The sequence below is a fragment of the Lingula anatina genome, chromosome 1, assembly GCF_051362555.1.
Source record: "Lingula anatina isolate TDL-2025a chromosome 1, LinAna3.0, whole genome shotgun sequence".
In the NCBI taxonomy this organism is placed as follows: Eukaryota; Metazoa; Brachiopoda; class Lingulata; order Lingulida; family Lingulidae; genus Lingula; species Lingula anatina.
The window spans coordinates 56835945-56861612 of record NC_141767.1 but is presented as its reverse complement, the minus strand read 5'-3'; the positions used below and the strand labels follow the sequence as shown (position 1 = coordinate 56861612).

The following is a 25668-nucleotide window of genomic DNA, read 5'->3' as shown; positions in this document are numbered from 1 at the left end:
GGTTGTAAACTTGATTATAATAATAATAATAATAATGTATATATTGAGAATCTCTATTTATACTAGTAGAGAGATAGCCAAAATTAAATGCTAAGTTTATGCTAGTGGAGATAGTTGTAATATAATGCTAGTTAAAGAATTGCATAGACAGGAAACTGCTTCACTTGGCTTCACAAGGGTTTAAACCCCTCAATTAGGAAAAGTAAATGGGTGTGGGCTGTTATCAGGAGTTTGGAAACTCATCTTACAGGTAGATAATGACAGTTTGATAGCTTTACATGCTGGCCCTCTCCCCTGTGGCTTGTGTGGATGAGCTTGGTATGCTGCTTCATATTTGCATATTGAGGTGGGTGTTTTAAAATGATCTTTTTTCTACTAATCAATTGTTTTCATAGGGTGGTTATTAATTAAGACATATCTGTAGCATATAGATTGAGTGCTGTTTCCCTTAACTTTGAAAACTTAGGTTTGTTCTATCCATAATCCTTTAATATGGTAGCTTATCGCTGTCTACTTACAACAGGTAGGAAAACCCAAATTATGTAACCTACATGTACCTTCACTTTCTGATGTGGACTCATCAATTCTATGTTCAGGATCTGGTGTTGAACTTCCGCTTTCCCTGCATTCCCTCATGTGAGCATTCCTTTTAATGCGGGCCACTGCCCTTGAGTGTTCTACAGATTTTTGCCTTCTGCTGTTTTTATCAGGCTTGTTGTTCACACTGAGAATGCTGGTTGTACGTACAATTGGTACTTTTCGCCTGGTTTTGGTCATGACCATGTAGTCTTTTTCATACTGAATCACATCGTTTATTGGGTCCCAGGGCCTGGAACTAAATTTTTTTTCAAAGTTTAATGGACTTGCTCACATACTGCTTTAATCTGCAGTCATAGTTTAGTGCTTCTCCCACCACAATATTTCTGACATATTCTTAAAATGATTTGAAAAAAAAAAGTGATTTTTATATAATTATTTCACACTGTAAAATACGTGAAACTGCAGTGCAATGCACAAAATCTTTCAAAATTTTACATTTCACTCACAGCATTACTTACTCTAGATACTTGTACACCCAATCATTTGTCAGTGGATCTCTTTCAAACAACCTCGGCACCCATTCTACACTGAGGGCTTTTCTCTCCTTGGCTGCCTTTCGTTGGGCATCTTCCAGGATAAATTTCTCATGGGTGGCCATTTCTTGGTCTGATCTTAATAATGCAGCTGTCACATGCTGCCACAGCCTGAAAAACATCATTTTACTACTGCAGTCACATACTGTAGACAATCTTGGAAACTAAAAGATATTTCTTTAATTTGTAAAAAAGCATGTTTATCAAAAATAACCTTTTCTCATATGTCGCCAGTATGAGTGAATGAAAAAAAAGGATGCTACAGGAGATTCTCATACAATTACACTTTTTTCCTGACCACCCTTTTATGCTATTGGTATGTGCTAGTGGGGAGACTCTTACCTAACAGATTCAAACTCTTCCTGATGCTCAAGAGGCACAGTAAACCTCTTTAATCTCCCTGCTCTGACATCTGAAGTAACACCCCAGAACACTTCTGTCTCCTGTTATGTGTAAAAATATGTATTTCTTTATTTCAAATAGAAAAACGTGTACTTCATTTAATCTTGCAATGAAATACAGACTTGGATGAACTGAAAATTATGAGTACATCCAATGTAGATTACCATTTCATTTGCTGAAAACAACTTTTCATGAATTAACCAACATACAAATAATTCAATATTAATAATGCTTTATGTCTCACCCCAGTGCTTTTGTCAGTAATGTATATTTCTTGATCCCAGTGTCCATGCACTGTTGCAAGGGTTTCTTCTCCAAATCTGATTTTGCCTATAATCCTATTGCACTGTTCTGGGCTGCCCAAGAAAGGCTGTAATAGAAAAGGAAATTTTTAACTACTGTCATGTACCGGTATTACTAAGATAAAGAACAAACAATAAGGTTAATAGCCAGTATATATGTCACAGACAAGATTGAAATCCATGTAGGGGATATTGAAATCACAATCTTGCCTAGGCGAGATTGAATTTTGAATCTTGCTTAAGTGGATTTAAAATCAGCCTAGGCCAGATCCCAAGTCACAGACATTTTAAAATTATAAATAGATTAATCACTTAGCTACTAAAGTCATTTTAGTTAGACAATATATGGTTAAGAGCATCTTTTATTTACTATCTTGCATACAAGGGATTACAAACACTTATTTTCATTTTTTTATTGCCCCACATGGCTGCATATCAGTCCCAAATGTACTTTGACAAACATTTTAGTTCAATTTCATTTTTATACTATAAAACAGTCATTTGTTGACCCAATAAGAAGCAATTAGCAAGGAAAACAAAGGGCTTATAGTTAGATGTGTCATGTTATAATCAAGAAGTTGAAAATTCTTTGTTTCTTATTCAATATCACTAAGTTATCCGTTATCCTAATTATCAAAATTTTTTAATCATTATGTTATATTTAAACCTGACCATATTTTAGAATGATTTTTTTATGTGTTAGATGCTATGTTTGTGTTTTTCATTTATTTCACCCTGAGGTGATACTTAAATTAATAAATAAATACACACAAGCATTTTTCCTAAACAGTTTTAACTGAGTTTACCACATCTGAAATGTCATGACAGTTATTTTATTGATGCTTGAGATCACAACCACTTTCTTTTATCTGTTTTACCTAAATTTCCCCTCACCTAACTGATCAGTTATTTTTAATAGCTACAATCGCAGGCCTTTTTCTTTACCTGTAGTACCTGACTATTCCACACCTAACTGATCTGATGTCTTATTACATGTAATATATATGACCCCAACTATTTCATTTAATCGCTTCTCTCAAAGTGCCATGTAAGAAGCATGGATTTCTCAAAATGTTTGTCAAAGTACCTATAGACCTGACATATGCAGCCAAAAGAGCCCTTATTTGAGGCAAAAATAGAAATAAATGTTTTGTAGTTCTCACATGCAATACATTTAATATAAGTTGTTCTAAACCACAAATTCTATGACCAAAATGGCTTTATTAGGGATGCGATTAAACTAGTTATAATTCAAAATTGTCTGTCACTTCAATACTTCAATTTGCCTGAATTTCAATCTTGCCTGTGACATATATGTAAGTCTGACTGTAAACAGTGATGCACATTCAGCTGAGCAGCCTTTGGGATATTTCAACAAGGCAAACAAAACTTGTGACTGGTTTTATCTTCCCATACACTGGCTTGCTTAACAAAAAAGATACCTTGAGTTTGAACTCCAACTCAGTCTTGTATCCCGTTTTCTCACATTCAATGCGCACCTTTCCACCAAGCTCCATTGTAAGTGTTCCTATTAAGACTCCTTAAAGATTGTCAAAAGGTTATAGATAACTACATGATGAGTATTAAAACGTTTATATTTACCTACAGTTTCTACCTTCTAATATGGCAATGTATGTTTATCAAAAACATCACAATAGTTTCATGCAAGGAAAATATTATTTAAATCGTCATTTTAAAGTCTTGCTATCAAAGTTTTATTTGGCTTTAAAATTGCTCTCTGCACGCAACATATGGTGGACTACGGTGCAGTTTCACAGCATGCATATAAAACTTACCTTTGCAATGAGCATAAGGCATAGTGATCAAGTAATCTTCACCACGCTTCAGAAATGTCAGCCTACCACCACCATCCATTATAGCTGAGAGGGAATTCCCTGGATAATATATTATAAAGACTTCTCAATTTTGGGCATTATTTCAAACCTGAATAAAAACCATCCTTTAAAATTTCAGAATGAATGTCCAAAATATCATTATTTGGCAGTACCACTTCAAATATTCAAAAGTTTGCATGATGGGGAAAAAAACGCTTGTCCTAAAAAAAAGAAAAAAAATGCCACAAATGTTATCAAATGTAGTGATCATGTATTTACTAATTTCCTTTAGTTCCATTTTCCCACTTACCATAAAATTTTGATTTAGCCAGGACACAACCATTGATGCTGAAACCATCTTTCCTGTTAATCACACAGAACCCAGTCATTGGAGGATGGTGGGAGATCTACAATTAATTGTACAAAAAGATCTCTCAAAATATAATAGCTTTTGGTCAAACACTGAAGGAACCAGCCCTTTGAGGACAGTGGCCAGGTCATCTAAGAAAAGGTAACAACTGCTGGAAGATGTAAAATTATCTGCTTGGTTAATTATCAGGATCATTTCACAAAAATAAAATCTTCACACCATCACTTTGATTTTTTGCATGCTGTGATTGTTTTGTTACCTGTTCAGCAATATAAAATGTCCTACTGTCAGTTTTAGGATGTTTCCAGCAGCATCTGAAGGTCTCCCCTAAGATGGGATTATATGGCTTCTTAGCACCCTGAAAAAACAAATGCATGCCTATTGCTCCAAAAATCTAGAAAAACCTTTCCCACTTGTAATTACCTTTCACATTCCAAAATTATTTACCTTTTATTCAAAGTTAGAAAAATATATATACTGGATAATAATGCACAATGAAATTGAACACCATGTCATTTGCTGTTGTAAAGACATCCAACACTTATGTGATTTAGGGGACTATACATACAGGTTATATAATGCTTTGTGTTTTTTACCTTTGGTTTTTTATAAAATCCAGAGACATACCACTTGACCACACTTTTCATCCTGGAATATGGATCTTCCTGCAGAACAGCACTAAGAACAAAACAACTCCCTGTCAGGTTTATCAGAAAGAAAAAATAATGTACATCCTTATTATTATTTTATCAACATCAGCTAAAAAAATGTTTCATACAAGAAGCATATATATGCAATTTTTCAATCTAAGTTAGAAATGTTCTCCCAGTATTTTGTACATGGCAAGCTCCCCTTCTAGACCCTACCTACCCAGACAGGATATCAGCATGGTAGTAGAAGTCAGCATATCTCTCCAGCAGTGATCTGGGTTCTAGGATAAATGTAGGCAGCACCACTTTAGACAGGTCCATTCCTGGACGAACCTAGGGTAATGAACAGCCACTGTGACACTGGGTTCTGACAGTGAGTTTGATTTAGTTTTAGTGCAATTTTACATTTAATAAAGTTGTAATAACCTTGGATTGATGTCACCCAGAAGTTATGTATGCATCCTTTGTTTAATTTCAAATAACTGAAAAACATCAAATTACACTTTCTAGCATGTTCCTCAGCATTAATAACATTCTCTTTCATACCTGTTTCACCAAAGCCCAAATTATGCTCTTATTTTCATCAGCAACCTCTGAGGTCTGAACCCCATCTCCTTGCTGGTACTGCAATGTAACAAATCAATACAGACATGTCAGTGAATGCAAATAGTAATCCAATGGAAGTTAAACCACGGCTAACGCGTAGAACAAAAAGACTTGGCTGTGCTGTATTCGACATACAAGCACGTCATGTACGAGTGCGTTCCACGGTCTGTTGCATTACTAGTGTAGTAGCCAATCAGAGGCCTTGGTTTAAGCCAGATTCAACACTCGTCGCCGAGCTGTACGTGAAATATTACGAGTGTATTGTCTCGCCTGCGGCGAGACAATACACTCGTAATATTTCACGTACAGCTCGGCGACTCGTATTGTATCTGTCACTTATTAACAGTAGTCTTCACTACAGAAAGGACCATGTGTCACTTGTTTCCCACTAAGATAAAGATTGAAATACAAGTCAATCAAAAAGACATATTTTCCATACAGTCACCACATTCCACCTGTGTTAGAGCAAATGAAATTGAAACAAAGACGGTTGATGATATTCTTACAGCCACATTTTGCTCATCCTCTATATTCTCTACATATGGTGTCTCCATTGGCTGGAGGTCATCATTGATGGTGTCCACCTCATCTTCATCCGACTCTGAGCAGCTGCTGTCCTCACTCTTCTCAAACTCACTCTTGTCACGGTCCTCTTTGTCTGTCTTATCTTCATGGTCTTCTAGATCTAAAATTATTTGTTATCCAATTTTCTAAAAATATATGCAATGATTGACAATCCACGAAATCCAAGTAAATTTGAAACAAAGTCTGTTTCAAAACTATAGCTGACTAAAATGATAAGTAAAATAATCATGTAACAGATGCATTACTTAAAACAAATCTGAAGAAAATGAGGGATCGTTACCTTTGAAATAGCTTGGGAAAATGGCAAAACACTTATATGGGTCATACAACCCAATCACTGATCTGTAAGCATCTGATCATATCGATTTTTATTTCTTATCTTGTAAGATGGGAAAGATAGATATCTATATAAAATATAATATATTTACTGTATTAATCACAATCATATGCCAAGTGATATCATTTAAACCGTGGACTGTTCACAAGGGCCTTACCGAATTCAAGAAAGTGCTTTTCACAGTCACTTTCATTCATATTTTCCCCAATATTGAAGTTTTGTGAGGCAGCTGTGAGAAAGGATTCTTGACTAATATTGGAAGCTAAGGAGGCGTTGGCACTTTCCTTGTCCTTTGTCATGGAGCGAATTAGCAAGCTTGAACATCTCAGTGCTAGTTCAAGGGCATCCATCCAACATTTTCCTGAGATGAATAAAAAAGTTTCAATGGGAAATTATATATGAAAAAAGAAGCTTCATTAACTCAGAATGTATGTTCAATACCTTAATTATTCAAAACATATCTACAATACAAACATTAATGTTCAGTCCTGTGTTAATAATTAACAGCCTAAAACAGGTAAATGAGAACTGAGATAGCTTGTTCCAGTAAAATTATTGTTATCAACTCCCAGAAAAAAACAAATATTTTTCAATTATAGAATCCCACGTACCTGCTGACTCTGACAGAGCTCGGAATATGAGATAGGAATAAGGCAGTGGCTGAGTTATTGCTCCTATTGTTTCTCCTTTGGGGCCCTGGAATTAAAATGGCACAAAGATTACTTTTAAAATGCACATTAAGTTAAAAAAATGATCAAGAACAATGATCTAAAACCAAAACAATTTTGAAACTGTTTTGTAAATTGGTGGAAATCTGTGAAGAACCTACTTCTTATTTTATCTTGGAACATGACATATTGGATTCATATTTATAAATGCCATATGGACAGTAAGCAGACACCTACCCTTGGAGCCCATATAGACTGGTCTAGGGGATGAAACAGCTTAAAACAGAACCCATCTTTCTTGGATGGTCTTTCTATAAGTTCTGTAGTGTTCAGCAGAATAGTCCCAACCCAGTGTTTACTCTGCAATTTGAAGAAGATTTTACTGTCTTGTTGCTGAAACTGCACACCAAACACACACACACAATGGCACTCATCCAGGATAGACTAATGTGAGTCTGTTGGTACTGCCTTAAGGTGTGTATCATTATGTGCTTCGTAGTATCAGATGTGGCACCCTCGGAGGGCAGGGGTAACTTTTCTGCATGAAACTCTATGCATCAGGAACAGGCCTACCCAACTACCAGACATGGCATGGAATTCACCAGAATTCACCATAGATCGGATCACACTATCCGTTTTCAAGGTGTGTATCAGTATGCTCGGAAGTATCAGACACAGCACCCTCTTGCCTGGTACGCAATATCATTGTGATGATGCGAGGGTGCCACATCTGATACTACGAAGCACATAATGATACACACCTTGAAAAACAGTAGCGTGATCTGATCTACAGTGAATTCTAGATCCTTCCGTGCCGCGTGTGGTAGTTGGGTAGGCTTGAGGAAGGCTGTCTTACAAAGCAATGCAAAAGAGATGGCAAAAAATGGTGAATATGAACATTTTTGCTCATGGAGAATATGGTAACTTTATTCTGTTGTGTAACAAACTGTAATATTGTAGAATTGTAGAGAAAACAACTAAAAAAATATCTGTACATGTTGTCAGATTTTATATGTTGCAACATAGTATGCCATTATTTCTAATCCCACTTTCCTCCAAATATGCTAATTATGCTGCAACACTGTGGGCACTGGACTAATCCAGTGATTAGTATGCCAATTCAGTTTTGAACATAGAATCCAAATAATCCATTTGATTACTACGTTGGTAAGTGATTTACAACAGAGTCCTCATGACCTTAACATCACTGCACAGCACATGACTACATCAAAATGTGCCAATAATAGTAATAACTATTCTAACATGCATTTTCAAATAGATCACTTCATGAACATATAAATCTAAATTGCTCAAAAAAAAATTTGATTTTCTTTAAGTAATTTCCAAAGTGGTTTATAAAAATCAGAATCATGAGTCATGTAGAATGTAACATACCTTTTGTTTTGGGCTTTTGTACAGAATCAATAGTCCTGGTTTCAAAACACACCACAGTTTGGTCCAACCTTTCAGAGTCCCACGTATCTTCAACCAGTCTGCCATCACAATAACTGTGGGGTCTTTGAGAGTGTGCAGCAATTCTTTAGTAGCTCGCTTCTTTTCCTTCCTGTAATTTTTCTTCTGGACCTGTAATAACAATTAAAAAGATTCTCCATACAAAACATTGTTTAATCATGCACTGTTTAGCCTTTTTAAAAAACTTTTTTAGATATATGTGGTATGTGCATATATTCTTGGGGTCCATTTCACTGATAAGCCAAATTCAAACATTATGGGACATAGTTCCACAAACAAAGATCATAACATATATCATATTGAATGAGAGAATCAATTGCTCTTTCTTCCTAATTGTTCTTCTACCACAAGCATGAAACTGAAACCATTTCTTCATTGTCTCTACAAGGTCAAATCACACTTTGTTTGCTCTCAATTGTTTTGCCCTTACTATGAACTGTTTTACTGACTTCTGTAGAGCTTATTACTAATATATATATATATATATACTAGCAGCAAAGTATTTTAAATTGCAAGCCAGTTTGATGGCATCTGAATCACATTTTAGTAAATTAAATTTATTTTATTCATTGTTCCAATTGGCAGAGGTACTAATTTTCAAAAATTCAGTTTTTATTTTCATCAGAATTTCGGAGCAACTTTTTTCTTTTGAGCTGTTTGTCAGGTTTGTCAGGTGCAAGCGGATTCCTCTACCTTATAAACAGGGTAGTGGATAAGTACATGAACATGCATGAGGAGGCCAAAATAGGGAAGGGTACACAAACACTTCACCAGGCCAATCATAAAAGCAAGTTTTTCAAGCAGTGTCAATACATGGGCCTCCTGTGGCCCACTGGTGGTAAACGGGACCAGGTGTAGGGAAAACTTCCAATACTGTTTTATTGATCAGATCTGCTGGTAAGACATTTCTGAAAACAAATACATATACCAAAACATGCACAATTCCAATCTCCCACCTTGTGCTTTTTAAGATTTTATAGGATACTATCAGTATCTCTTCTAAAAGAAAAGTTCTGCTACACTACTGAAAAAAATCTCAGTTGATGCTGGTTTGGAATTAGGGATAAATTATAACATATACTGTTAGAAATACACACACTGGACAATAGAAGTGTCACCCCCTGAATCAGAGTAATCAAAATTATTAACCTGAAGAGGTGAAATATAAGCAATGTCAGAATATCGATACAGTTGAATTGTTCAGTCAGAACTGTTTCTTTTGTGAAATTTGATGTTAATAAAATGATGCCAAGAGCATATCATTCCACAGTCATTTATCTCCTCCAAAGCATTGGTTCAGTAGAGGTGACACTTCTGTTGTCCAGTGTGTGTAGGATTGAGACTATGATGAGACTAGTGGAATTTTAGCACTTGTTTGGATCAGTCTAATAGTATTTTTTCTGAAGAATTAAGGGACAAATGCAAGATTTTAAACACACATTTTAACTTAACAGTAAATAAAACACTTCATACTGAATTTATCCAAAAACATTTAATTATTTTTATGCATTTTTGTACACTAATGTCATTGATGTTGACAAAAGTAATCTTCCACACCCTGATGAATCTTGTCACCTGTTGGCAATCTTGACACATTTTTTAAATCCAGTTCAACCTGGAAGTCTGTGCTGAAACTGCTGGCAGAATACGAAAATTACTTAAATTTTTCTCCGAATGTTACCAAGTGACCAGTGTCAGGAAAGGATGATCAGAGAAAAATAGAGTTTCCAAGAAAATTAGTAAATATGAGTTTTTAGAAAAAAAACTTGCATTTGTTTTAATGAGTGGCTGAAAATATACGTTTGTTGTAAGACCTACCCTAGAATATCATTCTGCTGCTGAAATGTAGCATCCTGGACTGACCAAGTGCCCAGCCAAAAAAATCAATCAGTCCAAGAAAGATTTTTAAAGATATCATATCCAGACTTCTGGTACACTAAGGCTTTACAAAAGACAAACTCCGTTTTATGGCAAAGCAAGCCAATGATTTATGTCTAGATATTTACAAGTATGTGCATAGAAGGACATGAACATAAAAAAGACCTGCAAAGATTTTTATACCATGGGCTCTCAAAAAAATAAATAAATAAATAAATAAAACTTCATTACTTCAAACTAATTAAGTTATTAAAGTTGATAGATTTAATATTTTAATAAATTAATTCTACTTTTATGTTATTGAACATTTTAAAAAACTTACTGATTTAAATTGATTTAATATTTTAATTGGTGATTTTTTTTTTTGTTGTTGTTTTTAATGTTATAATGTGTTTTGGTTACTTTGTTTATTCCTTTCGTGCATATACAATCTAACTTTTAGTTGCAAGAATAAATATTATTATCAAACACTGGGCACCTTCCCTTTTTAAATGTTAACTATGGACCGTTAACTATAGAAGTATCTCAAATATGCCTGGTCACCTACCTTAAGAGATTCCCTTGATTTGGGAAATTTCCCAACTGCTGGGTGAAAGCTCTGCAGCTTGCCTTCAGACTGCAATACAATAAGAGTTCTTCAAAATGTGAATAGGAAACCTATTAAAGAATCCCCCTTTTTCTAACAAGGGTAGCCTTAAACTATAGTAGGCCTTGTTGAATATTTGCTAAAAACAACTCGATGTAAGCATTTCAAGTTGGACTGTTCTAACATAGGCAAATGATGTTTTTTTAAGTTGCTGTGATTTTTAGTCTGAAATATTCTAAGAGAGAAATTTGACAGCATTTTTAACATCTTTCTGTGAATAACTTCACCTACTAATGCATTCATTCAACACAGCATCTAAACATTCTTCATAACATTATCAATTTTTTTATTTTCCAATAAAATTCAATGAGCCTCTTTGTTTTCTCGTATTTGTTTGTCTCTTTTAACAGTTCCAGAGCTTCATCATATTTAAACATTCATGACAAACATGTCAAATTCAAGTCAGGCCACATTTGATTTTTGCTTCCAAAATTCCTTTCATCTGACACAGAAAATTTACCTGTTATGCTTTAAAACAAATATAACACAACCCCATCCTCCCTACATTTAGGCCATAACAGGCTTCTCTTTGCCAGTGTGTTCCATTTCTGGACATATATACACATGTAAATATACAAGTTTTATTGATGTATGTCACTCACTGTTGAATTATGTTTGAACACCAGTAATGCTTTCAAGTGGCATGTTATGTAGAGAGTCATTGCTTATATGATAATATAGAATAAAAGAAATGGCAAGTTACTTCTTATAAAATCTGTTTAACTATGGCCATGATTATTCAGCCATGGGGGCTATAAGGTAACATATTGATTTACAGGTAGGTCAATGAGGTTTTATTTTATTTGACCTTTAATGAAGCCAACTGGCCTCAGGTTAAATACCCCAATAAAATAATATAATAAGAAGTGCTTTAAGAGGATAATTACTATATAGAGTGCAGTTTATGATACAAGAACTGGGCCATTATATAACATTTAAAATGTTTTATATTTAAAAATGCCCTAACAGCTTAAGAGAAAATATATATGCAGAAGAAAATTGAATATAAGTGTGAGAAAAAATGTAACAAGCATAACACCATAACCATTACAGTAAATAGTAGAAAGCAAATAAAATGAAGAAAAAAGTACTTTTGATGACCAGTTACAAATGTGGTGGTGTTTTTTTGTGTGAAGATCAAATTACTCTGTGCTTAAATTACAGACATATCCTAAATTAAGTCTTATACTCCAGGCAAGAAATCAATACAGACGCCAGTCTAAAATAAAATACTCATTAATACTTAGTCTGACCTATAGTTGACTTGAATGGATTACTGAACCTGCTGATTGATGTAATAACCTTCAGTACAGTTGTGACACATTTCCAGACATTTCAATTTGAAAAAAAAATTTACACTTAAAATTCAGTATATAGTTTACTTGTTAGGGGTCTGTCAATTTATAATTTATCTTTGCAAATTGAATGACTTAGTGAATATATATCGAGATAAGGAATGATCAGGATATGAGAAATTGTTTAAGTACTACATGCCACACATGTATAGTAATCTATCAACTGTACATAACCATCAATTCACTGCTGTAGTTGTTCAACAGTTTTTAAATAAATAAATAAATGAATTTCACATTATCTATTTTGAGACTTGTAAATAGCAAGACAAAACAGGTCATACCTAGGCAGGAAGCCTTATGGCAGCAGATGTCAATTTTTCTGTCACATTTCTACAAATTCCATATGTGTGTGTGTGTGTGTGTGTGTGTGTGTGTAGGGAGCCCCTCTTCCAATACTACTTACCTTACTTCTCTGTCCCTGGAAGGCAGGGGACCTAGGAGCTGTGTCACTGCCATAATTTTGATCTTCATCAATTACTGCTGTGTGTTTGTAAAGACAAAGATTTACAAGTCATAAAACATATATATATAACTGAAATATTTCTTGAAATTAATAAGCAATTTAACCAAATTCTGTAAGTAATACACCAGTCTTAAAAGAATATATAACCAACTAGTGAAACATTGTCTTCAGATACTTAAAGGCATGGTGTACAAATTATTGCTACAGAATACTGCATCAACATGAGATAATTTTGATTGTGTTATATGTTAAACAATACAAATATAATATACAATCCCCCTGTCTGTGACAAACCTTTTAAATTTGTTCAACTTGCTGCAATTTACAAGAATCTGAAGCATATATATGTCTTAACTTTGACATCCTGAAGTCAAATGGAAAATTATAAATGGCATGCACTTACCTCTGATTTTTTTAATGCCTGGTCTTTCCCTTTCCAACTTACTAACTTCATCAACTTTTAAATAATGTAGCTTTTATCTTTTAAAAGGCAGAGGGTATTCCCAGCTTTCACAGTCCAAGGTATCTATATGTTTATACTATACTCACCTCCTTTTGTTTCAGCATGCACCCACTTAATGAATCATAGTACATACTAAATAGAATCAATCAGCTAGCTGACCAGTGAAAGATTATGAACAAAGACTATACATATCAGAAGCAGAAGTACAAAGAATAAATCTACTTCAGGGTATTCAAGGACTTTTATTTTTCCCCATCAGGTAAGTGTATACAATTATTGTACATTTGATCGGGTAAAAGTATACATTATATAGGGAGGATTTTACAAATAATCCATTGTAGTGTGCTGGTGAGGATGGGGCTTGGTGAGTACGTGCAGCTCACCTGATAACACATCACTGTTCCCACCAGTTCTCCGCACAGGCTCCACCATGGACAGGGACCGTATCAGCCGGGCAGTCGATTTCTTAAGAGATGCCATGATAATACATCACAAGGTATATAGGACCACAGTCATCTATAAGGTTCCAATAACATACTGAAACATTTAGGGATCACCACAGTGATAATGCAATTCAGACCTCCATTGATCGTCTGGAAAATCATCCATCCATACCATTCAAATGGTGAAAAGTGGCAATGGATTCCTCAGGGTACCTAGAAACAGTTTGAATATCAGCTGTTAAATATAGCCCAAATAAGTTACTCGTCCACAGCTTCTTGTTTTCTCAATCATATCTTTCTTTCTGGAACAACCCACATATGGACTTTGGTTAGTTTTCCCAGATGAACAATTAACTGATATGAACTGAAAGGCAGTTCAACCTGACGTCTCAGGTGCATGTTTCACATCACTTTTGACTCTCCTTTTCAATACAACAGCTAGAACATGTATCTGCTAACTGCCATATAAAGAACCATAAATATCACTTTGCTAAACCCACCTTTAAAGAAAATTTACAGCAAACAGAGAGCATCTATAACTTAAACTAGAGGTTTCTCACACATAGCCTGATAGGAATAATCCAACACTGTAAGCCGAATGGCTAAGGCAATATAGTGAGAATCTAACCTCATTAAAATATCTTTAAATGCACAAGAAGCTAAATTTGTTTCATCATGATATCCCTCTTACATGCTCAATTACACTTATTTTCATGCTTGATCCAATTAGACACTTTATCTATGGCAGACATTTGTAACTTAGAAAACTGACTGAATGCATCATTGAAATGATAAGAGAAATCTACTCATCTAAATAACTAAGTTTCTATTTTCTTTTTGATATAAAATAACATACTTGAATCTTGATACACAACCCTGTAAACCTTGAAACAAAAGTGAGTTAAGAGACATCTCTATGCAGCAGATATATATATTTAGGGCATGGCATGTCCTACATAGCAATGTCCTACATCAAAATATATTGGTTTATCCCTAACTACCATCTGAATTATTGAGCTAGCTGGTCTGCCTTATCACTTCCTATCCTTGTGAACACTAATCTCCTAAACCAAGCAGTCACCTGATGTCAGCCCTCACTGAACAGCTGCTGATTCACCCATGTCGTCCCGGCAGCAGCACATATTCTGGCATTCAAAATCACTTTTAATTTCTGAATATTGTGGGAATCAATCTTGAGTTAAATTTTCATTTTCTATTGCTGAAGCTAAATCTGATACCAAATCATTCCACAACAGGCTGGGTAGACCAAGAGATAAATAGATTATGTACAACTAAATTATAATTTACTGATAAACTGACCTGAGCAGTGATAAATCACATACATTTGACTGGCAGTTTCCTATCATCTTACCAATTGTTATATTCAATGCTATCACCACAACATCTGTAAAATGAACCTTGTGGTACAGATGTAGTACATGAAGAAGTCTTCCATTATCCATATGAAGTTTTTCAAAACAAATCTAGCACTAATGACTCTGCAAAGAACTGATAACAAAACACAAGGACAAGCCTTGATTTCCTCTTTCTAACTAATTTGTAACATGAACTATAGACATGCCAAATTCCTGCAACAGGGCATTAATATTGCTGCAGCACAATTATGATCACACATATGACAGAAACATCAGTCCTAGAGTGAACTGAGGTCCACAGACAGGAAATTTGGGAGGTTCGAAAGGTGAAAGGAGTCCCTCACTATAATATGAGAGCTTAGGGTTGTGTAGTTTCTGAAAATTGGCAAAAACAATTTTTTTTTTGTAAAAAATTCCTATTTTTAGAAAATTTTGGCCTATTTGACCTAGAAAAAAAGATCAAAGGTCAAATCCAAGGGCATATTTGGAATCTTCACATGTGAATTTCGGTCAGACTTCTGTAGTAATTTTTTCCCATAATTCCTTTGGTTTGGGAGATATTTAGCATTGAATTTTCAAAAATTTTGACAAGGATGCATTTCCAAGAGCGTTTCGCCCAGACAAATGCACCGACTGAGAAAAAAAAAAAAAAAACCAAGGGGATCAAGATGAGATTATATGTGACCTAAATCCAAGAGATGGGGACACAGGTCCATGCTGTCTAGGAGGAGAAGCGGTAGTGGTGACTTGATTCTAGCGCCCGACTGCCGAGCCAGCGGAGCTGTACGAGACGGGCCAGCGTTAAAAGCATGAGTACTGCCAGCATACACACCAACATGTTGCTCCAATCCAAACAGTTGTCATATTCTCTTCCACAGATAAAATGAAATGTTTCAAGAAATGACAGACAAGTAAACAGCTTTTTTATACATTACATATCTTCTTTGATGTGTTACTTTCTCATTTACATGATTATTAGGACTACCGATTTTCCTACCAGCAAAATAATTACAGTATACAGAAAAGGAACACCAATTAAATCAGAGCTACATGGGAACTGAGACATCTCAGAATAGATACTTTATATTGAACCACAGACACTCCAGGAAATTGGTTCAACAATGATTGGCTATATTTCAACTGACATTGATCCGAGGAAGGCCAATATTGAAAACTTACTGCTATTTCATCAACCTCTTCTACAATTTGATGTTGGATTTAATGTGTGGCTTAATTAATTGTATTTTTTTTTTTTTTTTTTTTTGAAATGTGGTGAAATTTTTTTTAAAGTCTGATGTTAACAATGACCACTGGACTTCTGTGTCTAAATACCACCTTTGATCAAAGTATGCTTCAATTTTACATAAAACTTCTTCTGGCTTAATTTCCACTTTAAAACCATGCATTCTGCTAGTAAGGTCCTACTCCTAGGACCAAGGGATTTAAATCAGGATACATGTAAATGAGTTTGTTCTAGATTTTCTGTGATAAAAAATTAAATATTCAATATCTGTACTGTGAGGATTTTTCTTTATACTGAGGAAGGGTGACAAAAGATAAGAGGGCATGGAAGGTGGGAATATACACCAAGTATAAAACTATTGAAACAATTTCAAAAATGCATTGATTATTTGTTACCATACTGATTTTATCTATGATGTTTTGGTTAATAAGCCTATATATAGATTTCTGTAAAATTACATTTGATAAATTAACTTTTTGCATATCAACCATTTAAAGCTGCCTGTTGATATAGCAGGTATAAAACTGGTAATGTCTTAATTATTCTCTGCTAAAAGGTTAACCCAAACCTTGCAATCTACCATAGTAGGAATAATAATACATCTAAATATAAAAACTCCATACTTGCTTAAAAAGTCCCAAGAAAAAAGAGAAAACTTTGAAGGCCCCTATTCCACTGTCCTTATTGACATGTTGGGCCTGTCACTAGTGGGAGGGGAAGATGACCAGGTTGACATCACAGCTGTCATGTGGTGAGGTCAGGCTAGCCAAGTGATGTCCTTTGCACAGCATACAGGAGAGAACTGTCACTGATAGTGGCATCTCACATGTCTGGTGTAATTTTTTTTCAGGTGAAAACTAGTCTACATTGTTTCCTGTTAGTGCAAGGTGATAAATTGTCTTTTTATTTCTATTCATTAAGTTATTTGTTTGTTGTTTTTTTTAAATACATTTTCCTGAGATGCAGATATCCCCCCATCGGACAGCAATACAAATAAATGTTAATAATTCTCAACATCACCACTTTCTGCAGACTTCCATCAACAAACTACTAAACTTCCAAGAAAAACATTAACATCAGTAGAGTAAAACTTCTATGTGGTAAGTTTTAACAACAAAAACAAAGCTTCCAGTGTCAAGGCATCTAACCCTACTGCAAAGTAGACTGATTACCTGTAATGCTAATTTTCCTGACTTTCAGACTAATTGTTCAACCTACCTCTCTATCTCAATCTCTGCCTCAAAGATGATACATCAGCTTATGCTGTCTATTTGCCGAAGCTTCCAAATTGCAGTTTAAATACCAGCAGACTGTCCAAATAGTCTCCAACTCCAAATGTCTACATGTCTGTGCAATCATCACTCCCCGCATACAGAATGAGAAAATGAAACGGTAAGCTGAATCATCTGGCAAAAGTGTACTTCCTCTCCCTCCAGTTCTTTAAGTAAACTTGTCCAGACAAACTGCCGTCATTGCATGCAGTGAGAGATACAGACTGTTTAACAACTTCTAGTAAATACTATTTTTAGCATTAAATGCAACATAAAAGACAGAAATCTCTGGCAAGAAATAAAATATTCAAGCTCATGTCGATTAACTCTGCAAGGGAGATTATTCCGTTCACAACCTGCCAAAGTGTGCAATTCTAAAAATGAACTATGTGTATTATTATTATTATTAGCCAAATCTGTTGGTTGTATTTTCCACAACTAACAAGCATTATGATGATGAGCCAAATATGTCTGTTTCAGGTCCCACAATGCCAAGACTATTACTTAAAAATGCTTCATACAAGGCACTTGCCTTTTTGTAATATCCTTTAAGATTATATATACAGCGAGTGCTGCATACAGAAAAATTGTGATAAAAGCCATTAGTGTGGAGTATCACTTAGTTTATTCATAGACATATCTAAGTGCACTTACATGAGATAATCGCATTACTCTTTATACTGCTCTCTCTCTTTCTCTCTCTCTTTTAGCATATATGTGTGTGCGTGTGATCTCAAAAAAAATAATAATAATAAATAAATAAATAAATAAATAAAAATTAAACATGTTGGTGCACCTGTCTTGACATATTATGTACTATTGATAATTTTGGTGGCCCTACCAGATCAGATCAGATCAGATCAAACCACCATTTTTCTCCGGTCAGTAACACATAATATTAAGAAACAGATGCCTCATTGCTGTTATGGAATATAGTATAATTCTCATCTGCTGTGTTATGTCAACTCAAAATGTTAGCATTTCCATTATCTAACTCAATAATTCAACAGAACCACCTTGCACATTGACACATGGTAGAGTCTGGACATGCTGCCACCTAGCGGCAAACAGTGGCACTAGCCCTAAAAAGTATATTTCATTTATGACATACACTGTACATCTAAATGTTTTGAAAATTTTGAATAGGCAACTGGCATGTTTTATTGAAAGCAAATTAAAATTGGGTTTTGATGGGGAATACAAATACAAAGTTAAATACAAAGGTATACAAAGAAACTATAATAGGAAGAGAAGTGAACCGAGGCACGAACACTTTCTGTAGTTGATCAGAGACATGGATTACAGATGTCATAATGAAGAATTAAAGACAATTTACTCAAACATTTGTCTAATACATATGCATGTATCTGTGGACATGGACAGAAAAAGGGCTTTTTTAAGCGCAATCCTCCATGTTATACCTACACATATCTGACAAAAGTTTTAACTAAATGTTTTGATTTTTCACTTACCTGAAATGGTAAAATGTGCAGGAAAGTCTGACATATGTAACAAACTTACAGCATTAAGGCAAATTGTATTCACACCACATTAACTTACCTGAAGGTGATTTTTGTATGTCTCCCATTAATAGCCTGAGGCAGAAATATACTCTACAACTTACCTATAGTAGGGGACTGAGAAGGTGACTCCCCAGAGCTGGCAACACCTACTGATCCAGAAAATGAAAAACTTTTGCCCTCTCTGTAAGGCTCCTTAGAATCTGTTGGGGGAAAAAAGCAAACACTCATCAAATGTGTATAATATAATATGATATTATATTATCATCTAATCATTAATGGCATACATGTACCTTCCTTTCTTAGTGTGTATGACCCAATGCACTTCAACCATCTTTCCATTTACACTAATTCATGTTTTGCTCCTGTGATAGTTATAGTTGTACTTTAAAGCAAAGAATGCAAACAGGCACTAATATGAACTAGAAGTGGCACATTTCCAATATAGTATATGGTTGTGTGTCAATAACTTGCCACTAACTTAATCAAGCTGACCCTGAAAAAGGTTGCATTTAGCGTTACTCCATTTAGCAATGATCATCAAGCTATTACATTCCAATAATCTGTTATCCACAGCCACCTATTATTATATGTGCAGCCGGTAAAAATTAGCATTGAGTTCAGTGCACTACCCACAGCAGAGTTTGGCTTTTATTCAATGTGACAAGTTTAAAGAAAAACAGAAATGTTCATTGTTCAAAGTTGGTGTTCATGTTAATATTGCCAACTATATACTCTTGTTTAACTTTTTTCATCTGGCCCTTTGATTTCACACAATATTCTAATATCACAAACAACTTGTGACTATCCTTCTGGTAAAAACATATTGGATCAGTATGTTAGTTGATACATAATGGGGTTGCAAACATTATATATCTGAGAAATGGGTTTATTTTTTGTCACATTTAAGTATGTGGCAAGTACCAGTAATGTATTTTTGTGAGTGAAACATCACTTCATTGGTCACATTCATAGTGACTGAGCCAGATAGAATTTCACCTCGGCTTCTCAAATCTTGTACTGACAAGCACAAGACTTTGCAGACATTCCGGTACACCATTTGTCTTTACAAAAGTACCCTTACTTTGGAAAACTCCAGCTATTATACCTGTGCTGAAATCTAAGCTAGTGTAGATTCTTTTCAGAATTAAAATTATCTCACACACATGACGTGAACTCCTATATCATTGAAAATTTTCAAAAAAGTAGTTTAAATTATTCATATTAGCAAAATAATTGGGAGAGATCTCGATGGTATCATGAAATTAAAACACAATGGAGAAAACAACAAAACCCATTATGGGAGACCCCACCCATTCACTTAATTTTCTTTCTAACTCTTGGCAAGCAATAGTAGACGTTTGACTTTTTAAGGAGAGTAAATGGTTTTGAAAAAGTTTTATCCCTGAGCAGTATCAAATTTGAATTCCTCTATTAAAGCAGATTCATAGATTCCTTTATGTTCAGTTGATTTAGTTCTTAGCTCATAAAAGAAGATGATTAAACGATTTCTGATACTTATACATTTATTTCTATATGTTCATTGGTTGATTACATTTTAACTCTAACAATTTACATATATCTTCTCAATTTCTTAGTGAAAAAGCAAAGTAAGCAGTTAATGGAGGGATTGTGTACCCACCTGATAAGACAGGACTAAGTCTATGGCCACTGCTGTCCCTCATGGTAACAGAAGAAGAAAGCTGTCCTGGAGAACTGGAAGAATTTGTACTGCTGGTGGTATCCACTAAGGAACGGGACATGCTGTAGCTTTCATCTATTCCTTCCTCAAAGAAAGGATCTTCATAGTCATAGTCATCTGAAAAGATATATATTTGTTGTATTGTGAATTTATCACATCTCGTCAAAACAACCCTTACCCAGACTTGTGAAGATTCTTTTGTCTATAGCTACTTATATTTGTCTGATCTTACCAGCCAATATTTCGTCTCTGATCTTATTGGGTGGTAAGATCAGACAAATATAAGTAGCTATAGACAAAAGAATCTTCACAAGTCTATAACAATAACATAGCTAATGAAACTGTTCTACTACAAACCCTCACCCAGATCCTACATCTATATTACATTAATATTACTTGTGTAAAAACATTCTGCCTGTTGGCTGATTGTACAAACCAAGCATTCTGCTCAGCAAAATTTAAGGCTTTCACTATCAATATTACTGCCAAATTTGAACCATGTATGTACATTTTCTTAGTTTTTGTAAAAATAAGGTTTAAAGAGTCAAAATTCTTTCCATAATGCAAAATGAATACCACAGAATGCCACTCCTATACCCTAAAAGGCAAAACACTCAGATAATTAAATCCGTTAATCAGTATGCTTTTTTATTTGATGTAGCCATATCCATCAAGTCTGCTGCTTTTGGGTATACACATAAAATGTTAGTAGATCATTGTAATATATCTGTTACCCATTTCCTAGCTTCTCCATTCAACCCCATCCCCTCATAAATTGTATCACCTGGAGGAACTTGAATAAGAGAGAGTAGGAAGTGAAACCAGACCAATGGAACCTCAATATTTATATCTATACTAGTACATTGCTGTGATAAATAGCATGCCATATTCACTGACAACATAGATCAAGATAATCAATTAAAGAAATACAAACAAATTATTCACACACCTGGATCTCACACTGTCAGATAATACTATTCACTAACTAAAATTTACAGGTATGCCCTGTTCAGTGACAACACCTATACTGATCATATTTGATAACTTGCTCATGGTAAAGTCAAAAGGCCTTTTAAATGTTAAAATCAAACTAGCTACATGTAGTTCAGAACAATTTCTTCATTAACCAACTTAACAACTTACATATTTTGAAAAAAAAATACCCCTACCTTAATTTAGTTATTGTCCCAACCAGTATCAAATCAGACCACTACTTATTTAAGTCACAGTCAGTTGTATGCTATGTTAATTGCCTTGAAGCATGTTTCCTCAGAGACAACACAGGGAAGTCTTTTTTAGCAGAGAAACCCCAGACCTGGTACTGTACAAATACACATTGCCCAGTACAAATTTACACACAGAAAGTATAACAACTATTTAGTAACCATCCAGAGAAATACTTGGGCGACCATAAGCCTGGCTTATTAGTCCATGTGGCCTTTTATCAGTCTGTAATCTATCATCCAGATAAAGAGGAAAATAGCTTTGGACGAAGTGACAGCTACTAAATGTGGCTTAATTCCTAACTTGGCTGATTTTATGACTGATACTGGAGTATATATCCATCCAAAAGGTTACCACAGGATCCTTGTCACATTATATAAAATATATCAATTTGTAGACAATGAGTCAATGTTTACATAGTAAGGTTTCACATAGTCTGATCTATACCACCAATTGTGTTGATATTTTTTTAGCTGAAGGGTACATGTCGGTAGTCAAAATAATCTCTATGCCCAATGGTGCTTTATTTACCTAAAATAAATGTCTTAAATAAAGACATTTCTAATAGTCAACTTCATTTAAATTCAAATATTCAATACTTTCCATTCTATCTAAAAAAATAAAAATAAAATAATAAAAAATAAAAATTCAGCAAGACCACCGACTTTTCCACAGCAAAACTGCATAGATACACTATATATGATTGCGATTGGAAATCAAAATACATAGCTTGAAGATACATGAAAATTAACGGTGACTCTAGATAAACCAGAGTTGAAAGCCCAGGAGGGTTTGTATCTCACTCCAAAAATGTATAAAATCAATCCCTCTTCTTCCAACCATACGGTATGGGGCAGTTTACTTTAGTTACTTATCCACATTAGTACATAAACTATTAGCCTGTGATATGCTGTATGATATCTGTGTTAACTTACCATCAAATTCTTGTATTACCGCCTTAGCTAAGGTGGCTTCCTGAAATGATAGGCATGAAAAGAATGTAATTATAACAAACTACAATGTATTCATACATTGTGCAACGAAGACACACCTTGAACAAAACCTAGGGTCATACTGAAAATTTCACGCTGCATAGGTGTGCCCAGGTCTAAATGTTCCATTCAAGAGGAAGACTCATATTTCAGCATCTTAATACACACATCACCTGACCATGGTGAAACCAACCAATGCAGCAAGTTTACAGGTTACAATATACATACAAACTGACTGCAATATGATATTTAACAACTTGTTAAATGCCAATTATTACACCATGATATGATCTACCATACACACTCCATATAAACACCTTTCATGATAGAATATTGAAGATTAAGGTTAGCAGTGTCACAATGAGAAAATGACACTTGATAATAGAGAGAGATGTATGTTTCTTTACTATAGCAAATATAGAAATAGTATGTTCAGCTCCTGCACCTTTTGTTGCTTTACATCTTAATGCAATCATCAAATTACTGGGAAAATATTCCAGAATGTGACCTTCTGGTTGGGCCCCAAAGCAGAGACTCTTCTGAGCAATGATCTATAATCAGATCATTTAATCTAGTTGGTAGAAGACCAAATCTTGTTTACCATGTACACAGGGGAAATAGAAAGCTTGCTGATTACTCTATATAAGTACAGAAAATGGATTTACTGTTCAAAAGTCTTGATAAAAGTTTTAATGCAAATTAACATAAGTACATGTATAAATGTTATTTGATTCAAAGTATGTAGAAATATGCACTCTTGATACAAGCAGCTTTTTTTGCTACTGATAATTTCATAAACTACTACTAAACTGTAGTTTTATTATTCCTTTTCCAATGTCATTGGTAGTTTAGAAAGAAGTATTTTTTTCAAAATAGCATATTATAAACAGACATCTTTTGTGCATACAAGTAAAGATAACTCTTTGTCATATTAAAACATTAACGTGTCTCAAATACTAGTACTTCACAGTAGCAGCTTCCTAGTTAAATAAATTCATATATATTAAAACTGGGACTCTGTGGTTCTAAACATATATATTTATCCTTAAGGTCACTAAGATTAACAGTAAATGCATAATTTCTTTGACATTAAATCAAGTGGATATAATAGGCACTGCTAAAATGAGACATTTCCCTACTTTCTTATTCTCATTCTCAGTATTTTCTGTACATGAATGATGCTGCAGCTTCTACAGTGGTCCCTCTCTCCAAAGCCAGCTAATGATATATCTTTGTGATAAAAAAAATCTATAGGAACAATCTCATTGGGACTCAAATATCGAAATGATATCAGCTTATTACAGTATCATTACCTGTCCCTCCATTTTCAATGCCTAGATATATGACTGCAGTTATAACTGCTAGACAAAAACTGTGAACATGGATCAATATACAGGAATACTATTACTATGGGTCTAATACAAAGTCAGCTAAAATCAATAAGGTTTTTAATGCATTATAAATTCTGACTATCATGATAGTGGCTGTTGGGGCAGCCGCAGAAATTGACTTCCCTATATAAATATAGAGAGAAATATGTTTTTACTGTTATACATCAAAAATAAACAGGCTTAAACAACAACCCAGAAACAATGTAATTTTACTACATCTCACCTTTTATAAACCTTTGTTTTAAAGCTACAACAAAATATTTTACACTGAATTGCTTCTTATGTTACACCATATTATACTAACAATCACTTAAAAAAACTGATTTTCTGCTTAACATAGCAGCTGAATACATGATACACATAGTAGATCAGAGAGAGTATTTGTCTAGTTGTAAGTTATAAATGCTTTTTTGTTTCGGGTTTAGTAAATCATGTGTATAGCACAGCACACACACAAAAAACTATGTCAGAATTCAAGGAAAATATTCATTTGCTTCTAGTTAATTTTGGCTTCTCAAAACTCTGAGTGTTAATGTTACATGTGGTGATGCAAACAAAGAAAAGAAGTTCAACACAAATGAAAATAAATAACCCAAAGTTCACCAAGAAAAGCTAGCATATTTCAAAGACGTTATTTCTAATTACACCACAAATCTTCACCCTGCACACTGGCTGAAGTTAGTCTGAAAAGTTTAAGTACAGAGAGCAAATTGCTTAAAGAATCAAATTTTGGATATCACATGAAGAACATCATAAGGGCAAAAAAATCATTTTCAGCAGTATCAAGCAATTATAGCAATTCACATTTTTGATACAACCTAGGCTATGTCTTTTTTAAAAGAAAGCATTTTTTTTTCTTAACAATAAATAAAATTAATGAAATATAAATGGAGTAATATAAGGTAATAACTGATACAAGCTTTGAGTAAGCTTTTAAGAATGCACAATAAGCCACATGATTAATACCAGCATTTTGATTTGTTATGCCTAAGGTTTTCCATGTGAATTCCATGCTAACAGAAAAAGACACTCAAAATATGTGTATGAAGTACCACTAGTTCAGCCACCTCCCTGTCTGCACTGTCATGTCTGCCTAGAGAGACATCCATGGTTAACTGAAAAACAAAACAAATCTGAACCAAATCATAAACTGAGAAAATAGCATTGCTACTTATAAAAAATAACAAACAAAACATGCCATCACCGAAAGTGTTTTTGTGTGTATAATACCAAATCATAAATTACAAATTAAATTTATCACCTCACCACATCTCATAACAGTACCAAATGGATATTAACTGTTCTGATTTTATGAATCCTTGACTACATGTATATCAACG

General features: G+C 34.3%; 1 protein-coding gene and 1 long non-coding RNA gene across 5 annotated transcripts in view; one reads left to right on the top strand and one right to left on the bottom strand.

The window, feature by feature from the left end:
• The window catches only part of LOC106172140 (oxysterol-binding protein-related protein 8), a 31744-nt gene that overhangs the window by 4802 nt on the left and 1274 nt on the right, over positions 1-25668 (bottom strand). Inside the window, exons 2-23 of one of the 4 annotated variants that reach the window (XM_087002777.1) lie at positions 25381-25443; positions 22881-22920; positions 20662-20838; positions 19124-19222; positions 12644-12720; positions 10787-10855; positions 8284-8472; positions 7126-7248; positions 6832-6916; positions 6378-6581; positions 5805-5983; positions 5239-5316; positions 4913-5025; positions 4639-4720; positions 4302-4400; positions 3983-4079; positions 3634-3732; positions 3280-3377; positions 1780-1905; positions 1476-1576; positions 1059-1244; positions 558-835 (exon numbers count right to left, since the gene is read on the bottom strand). In XM_087002777.1, coding sequence (XP_086858903.1) covers positions 558-835; positions 1059-1244; positions 1476-1576; positions 1780-1905; positions 3280-3377; positions 3634-3732; positions 3983-4079; positions 4302-4400; positions 4639-4720; positions 4913-5025; positions 5239-5316; positions 5805-5983; positions 6378-6581; positions 6832-6916; positions 7126-7248; positions 8284-8472; positions 10787-10855; positions 12644-12720; positions 19124-19222; positions 20662-20838; positions 22881-22920; positions 25381-25437 — 2656 coding nt within the window. In that variant the 5' untranslated portion in view covers positions 25438-25443. Of the gene's footprint in view, positions 1-557; positions 836-1058; positions 1245-1475; positions 1577-1779; positions 1906-3279; positions 3378-3633; positions 3733-3982; positions 4080-4301; positions 4401-4638; positions 4721-4912; positions 5026-5238; positions 5317-5804; positions 5984-6377; positions 6582-6831; positions 6917-7125; positions 7249-8283; positions 8473-10786; positions 10856-12643; positions 12721-13549; positions 13823-14109; positions 14288-19123; positions 19223-20661; positions 20839-22880; positions 22921-25380; positions 25444-25668 lie in introns of those variants that run through there. The other 3 variants (XM_087002778.1, XM_087002779.1, XM_087002780.1) reach the window with 3 other exon arrangements.
• On the top strand, positions 146-20778 carry LOC147764812 (uncharacterized). The gene is made up of 3 exons (XR_015332232.1): positions 146-346; positions 13268-13425; positions 20618-20778. It is a non-coding gene; the product is annotated as an uncharacterized LOC147764812 (long non-coding RNA).